Source organism: Chaetomium globosum, genomic scaffold, assembly GCF_000143365.1.
Source record: "Chaetomium globosum CBS 148.51 scaffold_7 genomic scaffold, whole genome shotgun sequence".
Lineage (NCBI taxonomy): Eukaryota > Fungi > Ascomycota > Sordariomycetes > Sordariales > Chaetomiaceae > Chaetomium > Chaetomium globosum.
The window spans coordinates 2,743,136-2,759,355 of record NT_165982.1 but is presented as its reverse complement, the minus strand read 5'-3'; the positions used below and the strand labels follow the sequence as shown (position 1 = coordinate 2,759,355).

Below are 16,220 nucleotides of genomic sequence, written 5' to 3'. Positions count from 1 at the left end.
CTGGCAGCGACGTGCTGTTGCTGTGCCGCTTCAGCACCAGCTTGCTTCTGCTTCTGCCATGTGTCTTGCCACGGCAAGTCCGAAAGAGAGGCGGAGGGGGGAAAAAGCAAAAACAATGGGTTACACTAACAAGCGGCAGCTGAACCACCCAAATCCCGAGTGGAACCAACAGCCTCGATCCCACTCGAAGAAAAGAGAGACAAGACAATTCGAGGCGGGGAGTGAGACATCGCCCGCCTCTCCCGACCCGAAGCGCTGTTCTCCTCGGGCCGGCGCCCTTCCCCTCCTCCCCTCTCTGTTCTCGCCCCCCTTCCCCTCCCCAAAAAACAAAAACAAACAAGAGACAGCATAACTAGCATGTCTGAGACGCTGAGACATGGTCGTGTCGCCACGGCCCACGAGCTGGGGGGGTCCTGCAGTGCCTGTGTGTGTGTACGTACGATTGCATGTGCGGTCCTTGGTGGTTGCACAACTTGGACAGCTGTTGGCTGGCCATCTGGTCGTGTGTGGCCACCTGTATCGGACAGCTGACACTTTTCCTCGTCCTCCATCGCCCTCCCCCTCCTCCAGAGCGTGCTGGGCTGGACTGGACTGTGCAAGCTGGACATTAGGGTCCGTTGTACGGAGGTACAGATGGGATGCAACGCTACATCACTGTTGAGCGTCGTGCTAGGTGGTGGGACGACGGGATAATTCTCCGTGTGGTTCTGTGGACTTGTGCTGTGTTGCTGTGTGTTTGTGTTGTGGTGGGGGGGTGGTAAAAGGCCCGCGCATGGCTTGTGCCTGGTGGGACGGCGAGGGGTGGGCATGTTTGCTATGGGGTAGGGCGAGGCTAACGCGCCTATGTAATAGGTGAAGATCGAGTGAAGTGATTTGTGGTTTTTGGTGAGGTGTTGAGGTGGTTGGGGCCGGATATCATCCAAACAGAAAGGGGGTTCAGGGGGGAGGAACAACAACAGAGTGTGGACAGGCTACCAAGTCAGGCTGGCAACGCAAAATTAACACGAGCAACGACGTGTTTATGGAGCGGCTATCTCATTCGCAGGTTTGTTTTCTGGCAGCCGGAGTCGTCTAGTTCCCTTGAACCTCGAGGCAGAGGTGCAAACTCGATGCCGGGCTTTGAACCGCGCTTTCCTCCCACCCGCATCGTGGGCCCTACCAAAAGAAGAAGAGGGCTAATGAACATACCATAGGGTAACGATTTGCGAATTGAATGGAGGTTGTCTCAGTTTTGTCATTAACCATCTTTTTCTCGGGGAATCGGCGCTAACTAGGGCTACTTCACCTGCTGCTGGCGGTAGAGAAGCCGTCAAAGACCTCGAGGAGAGTGTCCAACCGAGCTACTCCCTAATCTCAAAGGTCTACAGACACCATGTCCCTTTTGAAGCGAGCTGGCAGGGAGAGCGAAGGGAGGGGCATTCTCGGCGGCAAGGAGCTGCTGGTATGTTCATTGTTCTTTGCCGTGACCCTCCCCCACGGTATCGACGAGACTGTTGCCTCCGATATTCAGGGCTCGGCAGTATAAGCGTTCGTTTGTGTCAACCTGCCGGCCCAGCATTGCTGGCGGCGGTTTGTACATGGGCTACAAACCCCTCTGCCTTTCTCCTCGAAGCTGATGCCCGTTTTCAGCACACCACCGTCCCGATCCTACACGCCGTCTCCGCCGTAGCCGATGGCCAGCTCCGGAGCGGTATACATCTACTCCACAACAACCGAGCTCTGACGCCGGCACTTGTGGCTTACAACGCGTGGAGGGGGAGGCTGCGGTCATCAACTCGGACAGGTCAGACGACAAGAGTGAATGCCGGCGGCGTGGCTCGAGGGATGTGGTTCTTGCTGCATAGCCTAGATGCTACAAGCTGCATAGTCTGGTACTACAATTCCCAAGCGCTCCAATGAGGCAAAAGAGTGGGCTAATAATAGGACGTCTATTCCCTACACCGCCGAACATCGATTTTAGCCCGTTACCGGTATCACAAGTCGACGCCGGCATGGTGCCACGGAGGTCCATCGCTGCTTCAGACAAGCATTCCCGGTGTCGGCCTTGCCTGGAAACGCCAAGTATAGCCGAATCTTGACATAGAAGGACGTTCCGTCGGCAGTTTGTGCATGGTCCGATTCATGAACGAAAATAGCGTCTCGGAGACTCAAGATGGCACCGATCCTGGGACAAACAATAACAACTAAGGCGATGGCTCAATATTGGTTCGATCTTGGAGGCCAAACAAACCACAGCCGGACGTACGGGAAGAAACTTAATGTAAGCTAGGCTTTGGGCAGCTGGGTATCGATATGGGCATACCCTTCTGCCAAGTCACATCGAATATCTCTAGCTGCGGCTTGGCAGCGATGGCAATCACGAAGCTCTTTTTGGATCTGTGGATCTGGAGAACTGGCTCAATCTGACGCGGGCGATCAGCAGAGATCCGTTCGGCACATGGGATGGAACCATACAAGCAGTGTCACGAAGGTCTAGAAGGCCGTTACACGAGACCTAGGTATTGGATGTCAGATGCGGACCCGGAGAAGGCGGTCGCTCGCACATGTCTTGGCTGGGCTGTCGTTGGTATTAGAGTATAACAGCCGCATTCCAACAAGCAGAAGGCTATATTAAACTACTGCCGGAGCAACATCCGAGCATACAAGGCGGTGACGGCGATCGGGGATTTTCCACCAACAGGAGTCCAGCCGTAGACTCCCTTGCAGGGCGGGCAGAGAGCCTCCACGAGCTTAACATAGCAGCGGTGATATGGAGATCCCCTCGGATGCCGGCGGCCACAAATATGGCCGAGGCCAGAGAGCACCCGGTGGCCCGGTCCAGATTGACGATTCAATAAGTAGCTCCCATCTGCAGGACTCCGGGCGGGAGGCTGCTCTTATACGCTGCACGAGATATACTCGGTCTCACGTATATGCAAGGGTGTGAGGGGATGGGGTGTACGGCAGGTGGGCAGGTGGGCAGGGTGCGGCACTGTATGTATGTATATGTGTGTATGTATGTGCGTACTTACTTTTTGTTGGCGATCTCCACGGGGCCGATCGGCTCACATCCGAAGCCCGGCTCAGCTGTTTATCGGCGAGTAACCCGATTTGGCCCACTTGGCAACGCCTGTCAGCGTTCTGCGACGGTTGTCGGGATGTCTCTCGGGATGTGTTCCGGAGTGATGACCGAGTGCCCCAATACCCCTAACCCCTGAATCCTCTGGGCAATAGGCCCAGCTGAGAAGAGATAGTAGGGAGTTAGGTTGGTTTGGATTTCCACAATTTCCACAATCCACACAGTACCCAGTGGGAATCCAACAACCAACCCCCGATCCAAGCCCGGCCTTTTTGAGTTTTGTGTAAGCCAAAATCCACCCTCCTCCCCGTCGTCGGCATACATCCCGGCTCACCCCGGATCGGGGCGGGTGGCCTCGGGTGAGCCCCCGAAGAGATCCACAGCGGGACCAACCCACCAGAGGGGGAGAGGGGGAGAGGGGCAGAGGGGCAGAAAGAAGCAACCTCACAACCAACCACCCAACAACTGCACACTGCGGGGCGGGGGTTTTTGGCAAGCCACTGCCGTAATAAACGCAACCCCGATTTTCCCCAACTTTGACTTTGTCGATCTTCCCATCAACAGCAAAGCCCGCCATGCAATCCCGCGCCGGCAAAAACGAAAACGCTGCAGCGGATTGGTCCGCCTGGGCCTCTGTGCCGTGGTCCCCCGTGTACCGTCCGGGCACTGGAACGGAGACCGGAGTCAACACCGGAACCAACTCCGGCGCCACGACCGGGTCGTCCCCGATCGGCTGGCTCAAATCCGGAATCCCCTACCTGCCCGCAGACAACAACAACAACTACAACAACAACAACAACAACAACACCACCACCACCCTCCAAACCCTCGACGTCTGGATCCCCGCCAACAACACCACAACCCCTCCCCCCGCCTCCTCCCCACCCCCGCACAACTCCCCCAACAACCACTACCTCATCTACATCCACGGCGGCGCCTGGCGCGACCCAACCATCACCTCTGCCTCCTTCACCCCAACCGCCACCAACCTCCTCCTGCGCGCCCAAGCCTCATCCCCAACCCCAACCCCGACCTCAGCAGAGACGGGGTCCCGTCGTGATGATGATGGGGGTTGTGGTTTCGCGGGCCTCATCTCGCTGAACTACCGCCTCTCGCCGCACCCGGCACACCCACCGGCGAGTGCGGAGGATGCTGTGGCGAGGGGGGTGAGACATCCGGGGCATGTGGCGGATGTGAGGGCGGGGTTGGCGTTTTTGGGGCGGTTGGGCATTTTGAGTGGTGATTGTATTGAGGGTGGTGAGGGTGAGGGTGGTGAGGTTGAGGGTGAGAAGGGGGGTGCTGGCGGGGAGGAGGGGGGGGGAAAGGGGGAAGGGAAACAGCAAGTGGGTGCTTGCCGGCCACTCGTGCGGCGCGACGCTCGCGTTCCAGGCCGTCATGGACCCGGCGCGGTGGGGGCTAGGCGGTGACGACAACAGTGGTTGGGACAAGCCGGCTGCGCTGGTGGGCTTTAACGGGCTGTATGACCTCGCTGGGTTTATTGCCGCGCCGCCTGAGGGGTATGCGCACCTGAGAGACGGGTACAGAGAGTTTGTTGAGGGCGCGTTTGGTGCTAATGAGGGGACATGGAGGGATGTTTGTCCCGCGACTGCGGAGGGGAAATGGCTTGGGGAGTGGATTGGGGACGAGGCAACGGCCAAGAAGACAGTTGTGCTGGTGCAGAGTCGTGAGGACACGCTCGTGCCGTGGGAGCAGCTGGAGGCTATGCGGGCGCGGTTGGAGAGGGAGGGACGGGTGGATGTGAAGGTGATGGAGGCGACGGGTAATCACGACGATGTTTGGCGGGAGGGGGGGAGGCTAGCCGAGGTTCTTTGGGACGTCCTCGGGGAGTTGTGATGAAGGGTTCGTTCGACGGGTTCAACGTGGTATCATGGGCTCGGTATCCGTTATAGAAATGCGCATGAATTAGAAAGAAATTAAAGTAAGTAACTGAGCGTTGTCTCCAGGTCAGCCGTAAGGCCGTTACTATAAATACGACAGCCTCCGAGAGGTGAGTTAGTTATGGACTGTTTTCTGACACTTGACATAAGAAAACGGTCGAGTTTCCCCTCTTACTTTCGCTTAACCACTTGAGTCAATAATCCATCAACATCTCCACGTTGTCAGAACCGGCATACTTCGCGGCCAAAAGACAACCCCAACGCCGTGCCTGACTTTCCCAATATAGATTCGTCTCCGGTTACTATTGGCCGGACCAGCGCTAGTGCCGACTGGCCGCCCCATCACCGTTCAGCTTCCTTCGCCAGAGACGACCACTACGCCGTCGCCAAGCCTCTGCTTGTAACATGCACAACACCTTTCCGGGTCAGCATTCCACCCGTCGGCTTCCGCATCTTCAACACCGCGTCAGAATCCAAGACGGAGTGAAGAAGACAGATATGATGGCATCGATGAGAGAAAATGTATAAAATGAGACAGTCCCCCATCTTAACCATCACCATCACCATCCTCAACCAACACTCCCTCCTTTCCCATTAAACAACCAGCCAATAACTTTTCCTTCTATAACACAACCCAACCAAATCAAACCACTTTTAAAAAAAAACAAAGACAAAAAAAAAAACCAAAATGCAGCCCACCGTCCTCCTCCTCGCCCTCGCCGCGGCCGCAGCTGCCCTCCCCCTGGGTACCGCGCCCCGCGACAACCAGATGCCCGCCCCTCCGGCGGTGGACAACGGGCCCCAGGACGACCACGTCGCCCGGCGGGACAACCACATGCCCGCGCCCCCTTTCGACGCCGACGCCGACACCAGCGTCGTGGACATCCCGCAGGACGACAACGAGGACATCGAGAAGCGGGATAACCACGCCCCCGCTCCCCCCTACGACGACCCGCAGGCCGTAGAGGTGCAGGAGGATGATGGTGATGACGACGGTCTCGAGAAGAGGGAGAACCACGCCCCCGTTCCCCCCTACGACGACCCGCAAGTCGTCGAGGACGATAACGACGATGACAACACCGACATCGAAAAGCGGGACAGCCACATGCCCTCCCCTCCCTACGACGACCCGCAAGTCGTCGAGGACAACGACATCGAGGCCCGCGACAACAACATGCCCCTCCCCCCCTACGACGACCCCCAAGTCGCCGACGACGACGACAGCACCACCGCCGACATCGAAGCGCGCGAGAACCCGATGCCCTCGCCTCCGGTCGACAACCCCGACGTTGCAGAGGACGACAACAACGACGATGACAGCGACGTCATCGAGCGACGTGACAGCGTCGAGGCCTTTGACGACGTCGATGTCCCGGAGGAGGAGGGCGATGATGATGATGAGGGCGAGATTGTCGCGCGGGATTATGATGTCTCGGCGTCGCCGGTTGCGGATGAGGGTGAGGTGTACTGAGTTTGGTGTTGGAGTGAGAGAGTGGCTTGGCAGGGAGGTTGGATTTAGGGGTTGGAGGCGGGGGGGAGGGTTGCTAGGGAGGAACGGGGGCTTGTATGTATATTTTTGTTAGGTACTCGAATATAAGGGATGGGGTGCGAAAGGTTAGGTGCGTTGGGTGCCTACTTGCGTTTGCGTGCCGACTTGTAAGAAGCCAGCCAGGAAGAACCAGGACATAAACAACACACTTGACTCTTCCTGTCTGGAAGTAGCTCAGTCCACACCGCACCCGATAGCACAAGCCACACCTGCTTTATCAGAACAATACTCGTAATATATACTACCCATCGGCGTACTCGTCTATCCGAGCAAGCGACCGCCTAAGTTATACTCCAATAACGCTACTTCCACTCCCCACTCCTTTCAAGGTATCTAACATTCGTTCACTCTAGATCATCCTGCAGTCCCGTCAAACCCCCAGCCAACCCATGCATTCTCCTCCCAAGCAAATCCTCCGTGCTCGCCAGTTTAACCAGGCTCCTATCCTCGTCCGCTTTTGTCCTCGCGCGTCTCGCAGGCTTCTTTTTGCCCGGCCCGAGCCGGGGATCTTCATACGGGCTCGCGTCGGCGTTTCTATCCTCGCTGCCAGCAGGGGACTGGCGGTGGCCATTCAGTAGCCCATTCGACTCCCGGGCGCCACCATTTGCCACACCAGCCTTCTTTTCTCCCTCCCCCTTTACTTCCCCATTTCCACTTCCAGTAGCCGCCGCCGCCGCCTCTTTGATGCTCTTCGCCCTCAGCCTCGTCGTGCTCATCATCTCCAACGGCTGGTCCTCATCTCCGCTCGACTCGCGCCGGGAATGATGCCTCCCATCACCCCCCTTCCTCTCACCCTCCGCACTCCCATTCACGCCCTCGCCCTCAAACGGCCTCTTCATCTGCCGCCCGCGCACCTCCCACATGGATCTTCCCTCCTTCCTCTCCGCATCAGCAAACAACTCCTCCGCCCACCCCCCCGACTGGTTTATCAGCTTCCACGCGGGGGGGTACACGCTCGGGAACTGAAGGAACCCGTGGCTGATGCCCGGAATCAGCGCGACCTCAGCGACGGCCTTCTCGTCGAACCCTTCCGTCAAGGCATCGCTGTCCTGGTACTCCAGACGCTGCCCGCCGCTGGCGAGCATCGCGGCCTTGACTCTGCGCAGGCGGCCCGCAAAGATGATGGTGTCGTCCACCAGCGGGTCACGCTCGCCGGTGAGGAAGTAGGTCTTGGGGAAGCGAGAAAGGAGGACATCTGGGGCGAGGATAGGCGACAACAGGTAGTCTTGGGAAAAGTCGGGCCGGTTGTGCGGGCCGACGTAAAGGATGATCATGGCGCGCATCATCTCGGGAGTGAGCACGCGGTCGTTGAAGTATGAGATCATAGAGGATGTGGCGAGGCGGGTGCGCATGGGCTCCGGGCGGTGAGAAGCGCCCGGTTGGGCTGCTGTGGTATCGGATGCGGGTTTGGGGCTTGCACCGGTGGTGGGTGGGCTGGTGGTGATTGCGGCGGGGGAAAGGGGGGGCCGGCGGGCCCTGGTGCACATTGCTCCAGGTGGTTGGTCCCAGGTTGGCGTACTCGGGCGCTGGGTCGCGAACATGTGCAGTCGGCGTGCTCGCAGTGCTTTGCTGATCCTCGCTCTCGGCGCCGGAGCGGGATTTGGAGCGGGATTTGGACGACGGCGTGGTGTCGTCTTCATCATCAGACGCGTGGGGGGTACCGACCAGGTCGTTGTACTGCGATCTTTTGCGCTGGACGATGCGCTTGTTGGTCCCGCGCATGCGGCGATCCTTGATCAGTGCCATCTGCTCGTCTGACATCCAACTACCGATGTTCATGTCGAGCGCTGGGTAGAACAGGATCAGTCCGTCTGGTACAGGGAGGTCCGTCTGTCCCTGGAAGCGACGGACGGGCGACGAGCCGCTCTCAATGATCATCAGCGTCGTTGAGGTGGCCAACGTCCCGCCCGCGCTATCGCCCGTGATAACAATCTTGGGGATCTTCTTCCCGGACAGGCCAATACACTGACCACGGGTCTTAATGATGGTAGTGTAGACATCGTAACACTCGTTAAGCGCATACGGGTACGGATAATCGGGCGCCTTCTTGTAGTTCAAACTCAGTACTGGCAATCCCGTCTTCCCAGCCCACGCAAATAGTTTGTCGTCATTGCACCTGGGATCCATAGCCACGAAGCCGCCCCCAGGAATATCCAAGATGATGCAGTCGTGTTGCTGCATCTTGGACAAGGGCCCGTCAAAGTAAAGCCATGCCGAGACGGGTTCCGTGTAGTCGCTCGCGGCGGGACGCGGGATACGAAGCTCGCGTGGCGGCCACTTGGTGAAACGCGGGCTGACGAGCTTTTGTAGGAAACGTAGGTAAGGCGACTGGCTGCCCTTGTTCCAGCTGACGCGCATATGCTCGACCGTGATATTGCCGCGTACCTTGCGCACCTTCTCATCGGCCTGCTCTGCGGCAATCAGGTAGAACACGGAGAAGGCGATGCTCGCGAGGTCGCGCAGGGTCTTGTTGCTAATCTTCATAGCAGTCCAGAAGCCAGCATCGAGGGCTGTGAGGACCCAGGTGGCGCGGAAGTAGGTGGCGTCGTACATATTGCTCAGGGGGTCCGGACTCGCGAGGCCGACGAGGGTGCTGAAGTTACGGGCGCCGTAGAGATAAATCATGGTGATGACAACCGTCTGCCATGCCGTGAGGTATCTGGATAGTAACTTCGACAAGTTTCGCAATATGGGAGGTCCATGTTTGTTGCCCCTGTTTGTTGTAAGTGTTAGCTAGGCCATAATGGGGGAGGAAACGGGAATCCAACCACACACCTAGCCAGGTACGCAGACCAAAAAGCCACCACGGCGAGGACCTGCAGTCGACGCGACTTGACAGATGGCCGTCCCAATAAGTGGTCGATCATCTTGACACCGGGCCTTGACGGCTAGTGCAGAACCGCTTCACGGCGTGGAGATGCCGGATGCCGTCCAGTTGACCGTGTTGCCCTTTGTTAATAATATACTGTGCCTGTAAGATGGGATGTAAGATGGATGTCGGACGATGTTGTGTTTCTTGGCAGGCAGGCAGGCAGGCTATGCCGTGCCGCTAGAAGGAACAAGCAAGCCAGTCGATAATCGCCGTTGGAAAAGGAGGATTGCTGATGCTGACCGAGGTAGGAAAACGGCCAACTCGAGATAATTAGCACTGACAAAGAAACTCGGAAACTAAGGAACCCGAGTCCGGCAACGAGATGATTTGAGGTTAATCCGGCGAACCCGGCGAGTTGGCCACATGGCACAATGTCTCGTCTGTTTGTGTGTTTCGGGCTGAACACCCGAGAATACTCTGTGGCAGGCACGAATCATGGCGTCACGGGGGCACCACTGCGAACATCTTGTTCTGACATGTGAAGACAGGACTTCCAGTCCCACAACCACCCAGACAGGGCCAGTGGAAGGAACAGCGGCCGTCAGAAGCGTGGGGTTGTGGAGACCCCGCTGTGGGGTGCCTCATTGAAGTTGAACCCGCACCTTGAAAATTCCCGAGTCTTCTATGGACGTATGCATGGATGTATCGCGCCGCAGGAGGCAAGGAATGGAAATTCCCCGGCCTTCGACAGCATGGACAAACTTAGATTCCTAGGTAACAATATCAATTGGATTTATTGATAGCTCTTGATTGCGAAGTTGTTGCACATGTTCCGCGCTCTGTGTCGGATAGCGCCGGTCGGAGAAATGGTGGCTGCCGCATGCGGGATGACCCTGTGGCTGCCGAATCCTGGGCCTCTATTCTTGTCAGAGGACCCCCAATTCAATGCGGAAGGCGAGCTTGTGATTCAAGGGTGCGAAGCATGTGTTAGGCTTGGGGCTGGGCTGCGATTTGTTGGGTTGCGACACGCGCTGTCGGTCAAATCCACATCGTTGCACACGCGAGCAAAGTGAGAAGCGAGTCGACCCGAAAGAATAACTTCCAAACCCAACCGACAAATGATACATCTACAACGTAGGCTAACTACCGTCCAGCACATTCGAGCCAAAAAAGACTTCCAAGGAGAGCTGGTATTCGTGTTGTGATCCCTTAAAAAAAATGTGCGACATGCTCAAAACCTCTTCCCCATGGCTCGACCAGCGCCGGGCACACAGTGAAAAGAATATCCATTTCTGGAGTGAGGACAGCAAAAATTACGACCGGAACGGCCCCGAAGGACAATTCATGACGGCTAGCACCACGATGTGCAATGCAGGCTCTCCGCCATACGGCGCGGTTTTCATGATCTCCGCGCAGTCAATCAAGGTAAGTATGAAGAAGAAAAAGGAAAAGAAGAGATCAAGAACTGGGGAGGGTCGAAGAGAATTTATAGCTGACTTACTTGGTCTGTGCACGTCTGCAATTGCAGAAATGGCAGAGGGCCGCCAAGTGGCCCGAGCGGTGGGTCAAGAACTGAGGGTTAGGGCCATCTGACAGCTGAGACAGTTCGCTTTTGGCTGCGCTGAGGCTTCCCTTCGTGACCATTCTCATCTCACATGATGGCGTGATTGAGCCGCAACCAATTGAGGACGACGTCGGATATCAACAACAATCTTGATTTCAGTCCACATAGCCTTTAACATCTCACTTGAGCGCCACCATAGATCAATTGATGCAATCGCGAATGACAAGGATGCGCGTGTCCGCTCATGTTCATAATCATCAGTCATGGCCCCAATCAAGGGCATCCGTCATTCATAGGCCTGGGTTAGGTTTCTAGGTAAGGTACATGGTCCTAACAGCCCAAGCAGACACTTCCCTTCGAGGAAGCAGTCAACTCCAACTCAAAGCCGCAACCCAGCTTTGCCAGGAAGTCGAGTCGCTGTTGATCTCTACATCGGCCGCCGCCAGCCAAATCAAAAAACCCCAACCCCAATCCCCCATCAAACCCTTCAACCACCCACTCAGATATCCTCGCAGTAATCCACGGTGGTGGTCACCGTAACTGTGGGCGCGGGCGCCGTGGTGACGGAGCCGGTCAGGCCGAAGCACGAGCAGGCCGAGATGTACTCGGCGGCGTCGACGCAGTTCTCGGCGTAGTCGGGGATGGCCGTGGGCACGACCGTCACCTGGCGCGCGTCGAGCCCGCCCGCGGCCCGCTTGGCCGGGGTCGGCGTCGGCAGGTCCTCCTCGTCGACTGTTACCGTGACGGTGCTGGGCGTGAGTGGGTGTGTTAGTTTATTTTTTATTTTTATTTTTATTTTTATTTTTTATGTCTTTGGTGTGGGTGGAGAGAACTCACGAGGCGGCCGGGGTGACGGTGGTGAGCAGGAAGCTCGCGCAGTGCGAGGAGCGCTCCGTCAGGGGAAGGAGACCGGGCCGGGTGCCAGTGACGGCGCGGTTGCAGTTGTTGCCGGCGCAGTGGCGGGGCTCAACAACGGCGGCCGCCGCGAGGGCGACGAAGGACAGAGCAGCGACGAACTTCATGGTGGCGGTTGGAATTGGGTATCAAGGAAGACGTCGTTGGGGCCGGTTGTTTACTTTTCACAGGGGCGAGGAGGTGCTGGGAGGTGGACGAGTTGCTGCAGCCCGGCGTCGGTTCCATCTTATACCCCCCCAGCTGCCCGGACGCCTAGGCCTGGCGGTGACATCGAGCAACGCCCGTCCCAGGAACGGCTGGCTGCGCCGATGGCTCCGCGCCAGGGGAAGCGGGCACAGACGCAACCGGGCAGCTCGGATGGCCATCGGCGAGGCCAGGAACGCGCATGTGCATTGTTGGTTGTGAGCCCAGAACAAGCGCAGTGCGACGCTGAGGCTAGGCCGGCCTAGGAGCTAACCCGATTATCCACCGGAGGAATACGCCTCGTGGTGCGGAACGATCCTTTGAATGGTGGCTGCTGGGTATCTCCGCCGCTATTCGGTTTAGGCCGGGGTGTGGGCTTGCAGGAAAGCGACCTGCCTTGAGAGGCAGGAGGAGCTCATTCAAGATAGGTAGGCAGGATATATCGTCAACACATGTTGAAGCGGTCATGACTTCGAGGAGCCACATGGTTGGGAACCTTCCCGGCGATCATTGGTATCCCAAAAGCTCTTTGTGCCTGCCGATCAAGAGCTGAGTGCTGCAGCTTGCCATCGCCCTCCTCTCAATTAATTCCCCTGCGCCCTCGAGCCTCGAAGCGACAGGGGCCCCTGCGGGGTAACTGACGCTTTGGCGGTTCGATGCGACTCTGGGAGCAGAATATTGCTGACGAAGTCCGCGTCGGCCCCGCTAACTAATCGGGTCCAGCCCACGGATGAATGTTGAGAACCCGCTGGGGACGGTGAAGGGAAGGACGAACTCGATCCCCGGCGCCGTCCCCGCCCTCCCGAAAGAACCAGATATCGTGGCTGTGGCTGACTTTGAGGATATTTTACTGCGTAACTCTATACGTACGCGCTGACTTCTCAGCCTCCATTACGGTAAGAAATTCATCTGATGACCGCCGTTTTGAAGCGGCAGGGCAGATCGCATTCGAGGTGAGCCCTTTCTCCTTTCTTGGTGAATACGCCGGTACGGTAGGTAGCGAGCGGAAACCGGCAGCATTTCGCCGTCTTCAACGGGCTGCAACCAGCCTCTCGTTGTCAATTAACCGCAGCCAAGAGACGGAAAGACGCGCCTGGATAAAGTGCTCGTAGGACCTTGCAGGCGATGAGCCACTGTTGGTGACGAGGAACCGCCTAAAATAGACCTTTTCTCCGGAAAACCGGGTTGGCCCTGTGCGATTCCAGTCGAAAGCCTCGGAGATATATATCCTGTGCAGTTTCGAGCGGGGGAGACGAGAAGGCGGATCTCGACACAGGGACTCTTCGCAGGGACTGTCGGTAGAGTGGTCTTCGGGGCAAGGACGGAATGGGCGTCGCGCCGGAGCTGTTATCACCGCCAGATTGAGTTCGTGAACCCCAACATGCATTCGCTTCATAGTGGTCGTGGTGTACCCCTAATTCCTTCCGTTAACGACGAAGTCCATTACCAGGGCGGGCTCTCAAGACAAGACGGGGTGTCAAGACCAAGAAAGAGAGTAAGGAGTAGCCTCACGGACCAAGCATACTCAATTCCACACATATACCTACAATATCTCTCTATATCATCCACCATACAGATTTGAGAACGCAGTGATGAAGAGACGCTTCAGAACACAAAGTGAAGCAACCATGTCCAGTGATCCAATAAAGACCGTCGACCAGGCAACGCGTGTATATCTCGAACCTGGCCAAGATGGGTATCCAATGTTGAGCGAAATACTGAGAAACACGGCCGAGAACATCAAGAAAAGAATAAGAAGAGATAAAAAGTAGAGACATGAAGATTTGAAGGACATCAAACACATCCACAATCGTCATCAGCCATCAAAAATCCCAAGCACCATCACCAAACACCAACCATGGCCAAGGCCCCAAAACACCAACCTCCACAACCCTCACAACCCTCACACGCCCCTCCCCGCCTACAACCCCTGCGATCCTTGTGGCGGCTGTCCCCCACCAGGATGGTGATACCCACCACTCCCATCCCACTGCCCACCCACGCCACCATCCAACCCCGCGGCCGTCTGCCCCGCCTGCTGATCGCGCCGGCCATAATACCCATGGATCTCCGCGCCCTCATCCAACGGCTCCAGCCCCGCCGCCGCATCCAGCCCCTGACCCCCACCCCCGCCGGGTCCCTGCACGCTATCACTCCGCCGCCTCACATGCCCGCGCACGCCACCACCGCCGCCGCCGCCGATGCTGGTGTTGCTGCTGGAGCGGCTTCTGACGCCGCCCGTGGTGGTGTGGTGCGTCACCGTCGGCCCGGGCCCGGGCCCGTGGCCACCACCGGTGGCGGCAATGGCGCCGGGTAGTTCGACGAAGCCGCCGGAGCCGTCGAGTTCGGGCATGGCCGTGGGCGCGGTCGGTGCGCCCGTCGGGGCGAAGTAGGGGCTGCCCATGCCGCCGGCGCCGTTGTGGTCGCTGCCGTCGGCGGATAGTTCGCTGGCGTTGCTCTGCTGGCGCCAGTGGGTGTAGGCGTAGCCGCGGTGGTGGGTGGTGCTGGCGCTGTCGGTGCTGGCGCGGATGCGCGCGGCCTGCATGGGTTGTTGCTGGAGCGAGGCGGCGGCGGGGGTGTTGTAGGGGTGGGCTGGTCCGGGGGGCACGTCGAAGTAGCCCGCGCTGAAGTCGGGGCTGGCGTGCCGCGAGCGGTCGTCGGGGAACATGTTGGGGGATGGGGTGAAGCCGGCCGAGTCGGCGCGTCCGCGTGAGCTGGCGGCGCCGCCTCCGCCTGGTTGGGGGGTCGGTGAGGTGCTGTTGTTGGCGGTGGTGACGGATGGTGGCACCATTAGGGGGTCGACGCTCATGTCGTCCATGTCGGAGTGCAGTTGGCGGCCATAGTGCTCCTTTTGTGCCTGTGACTGGGATTGGGATTTCTTGCCGCTGGATGAGCCGCGCTTGGATTCCATCACGTCTTCGACCTGTTTTAGTCGGCGGATTATGAGGAATGCCGCGACTATCACCACAATCAACAAAACCACTACGCCGCCGATGATGCCTCCAATTGCGCCACCACTCAGGCCCCCATTGGATTCGCTGGATGGAGAACTTGCTGGGACCTTGGGGACGCTGGTCGGAATGAATTTGACGGCGGCGTCTGTGTCGTAAACGGTCTCGGTGGGAATGGTCGGGGTGATAACCGTCACGGCTGTCTCGGTTTCGGTCACGGTTTCTGTGCCAGATGTTGTCGTCAAGGTTTGCGTCACCGTGGTGGTTACTGGTTGTGTCGGATAACAGTAGGCACCTGGACCACATCCCAAGCCATTCCTGCAACATCCATCCGAAGCTGGGCAGGCAAAGTAATTCGTCGGACACATCAAGTTCGTGAACGTCGTACCGGCAGGAGGGACACAGAGTTGGTCCTCCCCGCATAAAAAACCGACTGGACAACAACCGGCTAGATTCATCCCCCTTGGGTTAGGTTTCGTTGCTAGATCGCAGCACCAGGAACACTTACGTCCGTTGACCGTGCACGCGTAGAACCCTGATTTCCCACAAGCTGTTGTAGGTCCAGCAGTTGTCGCATAGCATGAATCTACCGCGCAGGCATATCGAGAAGGGCAGCAGCCGCCGTTCAGTGACGCGGCGCAAGACGTGTGCTCGGTCGGGCAGGCTCCATCATCTCGGCGCACCAGGTCCAGGTGCGCAGTTATTTGCGCCTTCGGGATTCTGTGCACATCCCTCCATTCCCTCCCCACATGCGACGCCGATGCATCTCTCCCGAGAACCGCGAAGACGAGGACAACGGCGCACGACGAACAGGACCATATGCTGGGCATGGCGGCCTGGGTCGCTGGCGAACTCGTGGGTGCGCTACCGGCGCTTAGTTATCAAGGCACTAGGGTCGGGCAATTGGTTGAACAGGGTTCTCGGACGGGAATGCGCAGGGGGACCAGGCGGCGCGGACGGGATGCGCCCTGTACTGTGTATGTATAATCGACGCCGGTCGTTGTTGTGTCGCCGCGTGTTCTCTCGTTCAAGATTTTGGGGCGTTTTCTCGAATGCGGCCAAATCGAGCAGGCAGCGCCTTTTGTTAGTTTGCTGAGCGGGGAGGGGGCTGAGCTTTCCGGGCGCCACTTGGGGGGTGTGATGGGAAGCAAAGTTCACCACGCTCCCACGTTAGGTTGTAGTTCAGCGCGTTGGTGGGGTCTTCCACACCAAAACCACGCCGAGCCCAGAGGTAGGGCTGAGAGATTGGAAACGGGAAGGACTTGCGGAACGAAGTATTGGGTCGTTTAC

At 58.0% G+C, this 16,220-nt stretch overlaps 6 protein-coding genes across 6 annotated transcripts; 2 read left to right on the top strand and 4 right to left on the bottom strand.

Annotated features, from left to right (window-relative positions):
* Positions 1–125: 125 nt before the first annotated feature.
* Positions 126–809, bottom strand: CHGG_10449 (uncharacterized protein; the record flags this gene model as incomplete). Its single annotated transcript, XM_001228375.1, has 2 exons — positions 126–422; positions 474–809. 2 exons carry the CDS (start codon positions 807–809, stop codon positions 126–128), a joined length of 633 nt encoding a protein of 210 aa, XP_001228376.1.
* A 563-nt stretch (positions 810–1,372) lies between these two features.
* Positions 1,373–5,443, top strand: CHGG_10448 (uncharacterized protein; the record flags this gene model as incomplete). Its single annotated transcript, XM_001228374.1, has 9 exons — positions 1,373–1,441; positions 1,630–1,783; positions 2,136–2,260; positions 2,842–2,977; positions 3,283–3,417; positions 3,623–4,401; positions 4,508–4,882; positions 5,057–5,066; positions 5,244–5,443. The coding sequence occupies 9 exons, from the start codon at positions 1,373–1,375 to the stop codon at positions 5,441–5,443; spliced, it is 1,983 nt and encodes a 660-aa protein (XP_001228375.1).
* A 201-nt stretch (positions 5,444–5,644) lies between these two features.
* On the top strand, positions 5,645–6,427 carry CHGG_10447 (uncharacterized protein; the record flags this gene model as incomplete). The annotated part of the gene is made up of 1 exon (XM_001228373.1): positions 5,645–6,427. One exon carries the CDS (start codon positions 5,645–5,647, stop codon positions 6,425–6,427), a length of 783 nt encoding a protein of 260 aa, XP_001228374.1.
* Positions 6,428–6,849: 422 nt separating this feature from the next.
* CHGG_10446 (uncharacterized protein) lies at positions 6,850–9,130 on the bottom strand (the record flags this gene model as incomplete). The annotated part of the gene is made up of 2 exons (XM_001228372.1): positions 6,850–7,981; positions 8,124–9,130. 2 exons carry the CDS (start codon positions 9,128–9,130, stop codon positions 6,850–6,852), a joined length of 2,139 nt encoding a protein of 712 aa, XP_001228373.1.
* A 2,250-nt stretch (positions 9,131–11,380) lies between these two features.
* Positions 11,381–11,903, bottom strand: CHGG_10445 (uncharacterized protein; the record flags this gene model as incomplete). Its single annotated transcript, XM_001228371.1, has 2 exons — positions 11,381–11,630; positions 11,719–11,903. The coding sequence occupies 2 exons, from the start codon at positions 11,901–11,903 to the stop codon at positions 11,381–11,383; spliced, it is 435 nt and encodes a 144-aa protein (XP_001228372.1).
* Positions 11,904–13,900: 1,997 nt separating this feature from the next.
* On the bottom strand, positions 13,901–15,760 carry CHGG_10444 (uncharacterized protein; the record flags this gene model as incomplete). Its single annotated transcript, XM_001228370.1, has 2 exons — positions 13,901–15,153; positions 15,439–15,760. The coding sequence occupies 2 exons, from the start codon at positions 15,758–15,760 to the stop codon at positions 13,901–13,903; spliced, it is 1,575 nt and encodes a 524-aa protein (XP_001228371.1).
* Positions 15,761–16,220: the final 460 nt, after the last annotated feature.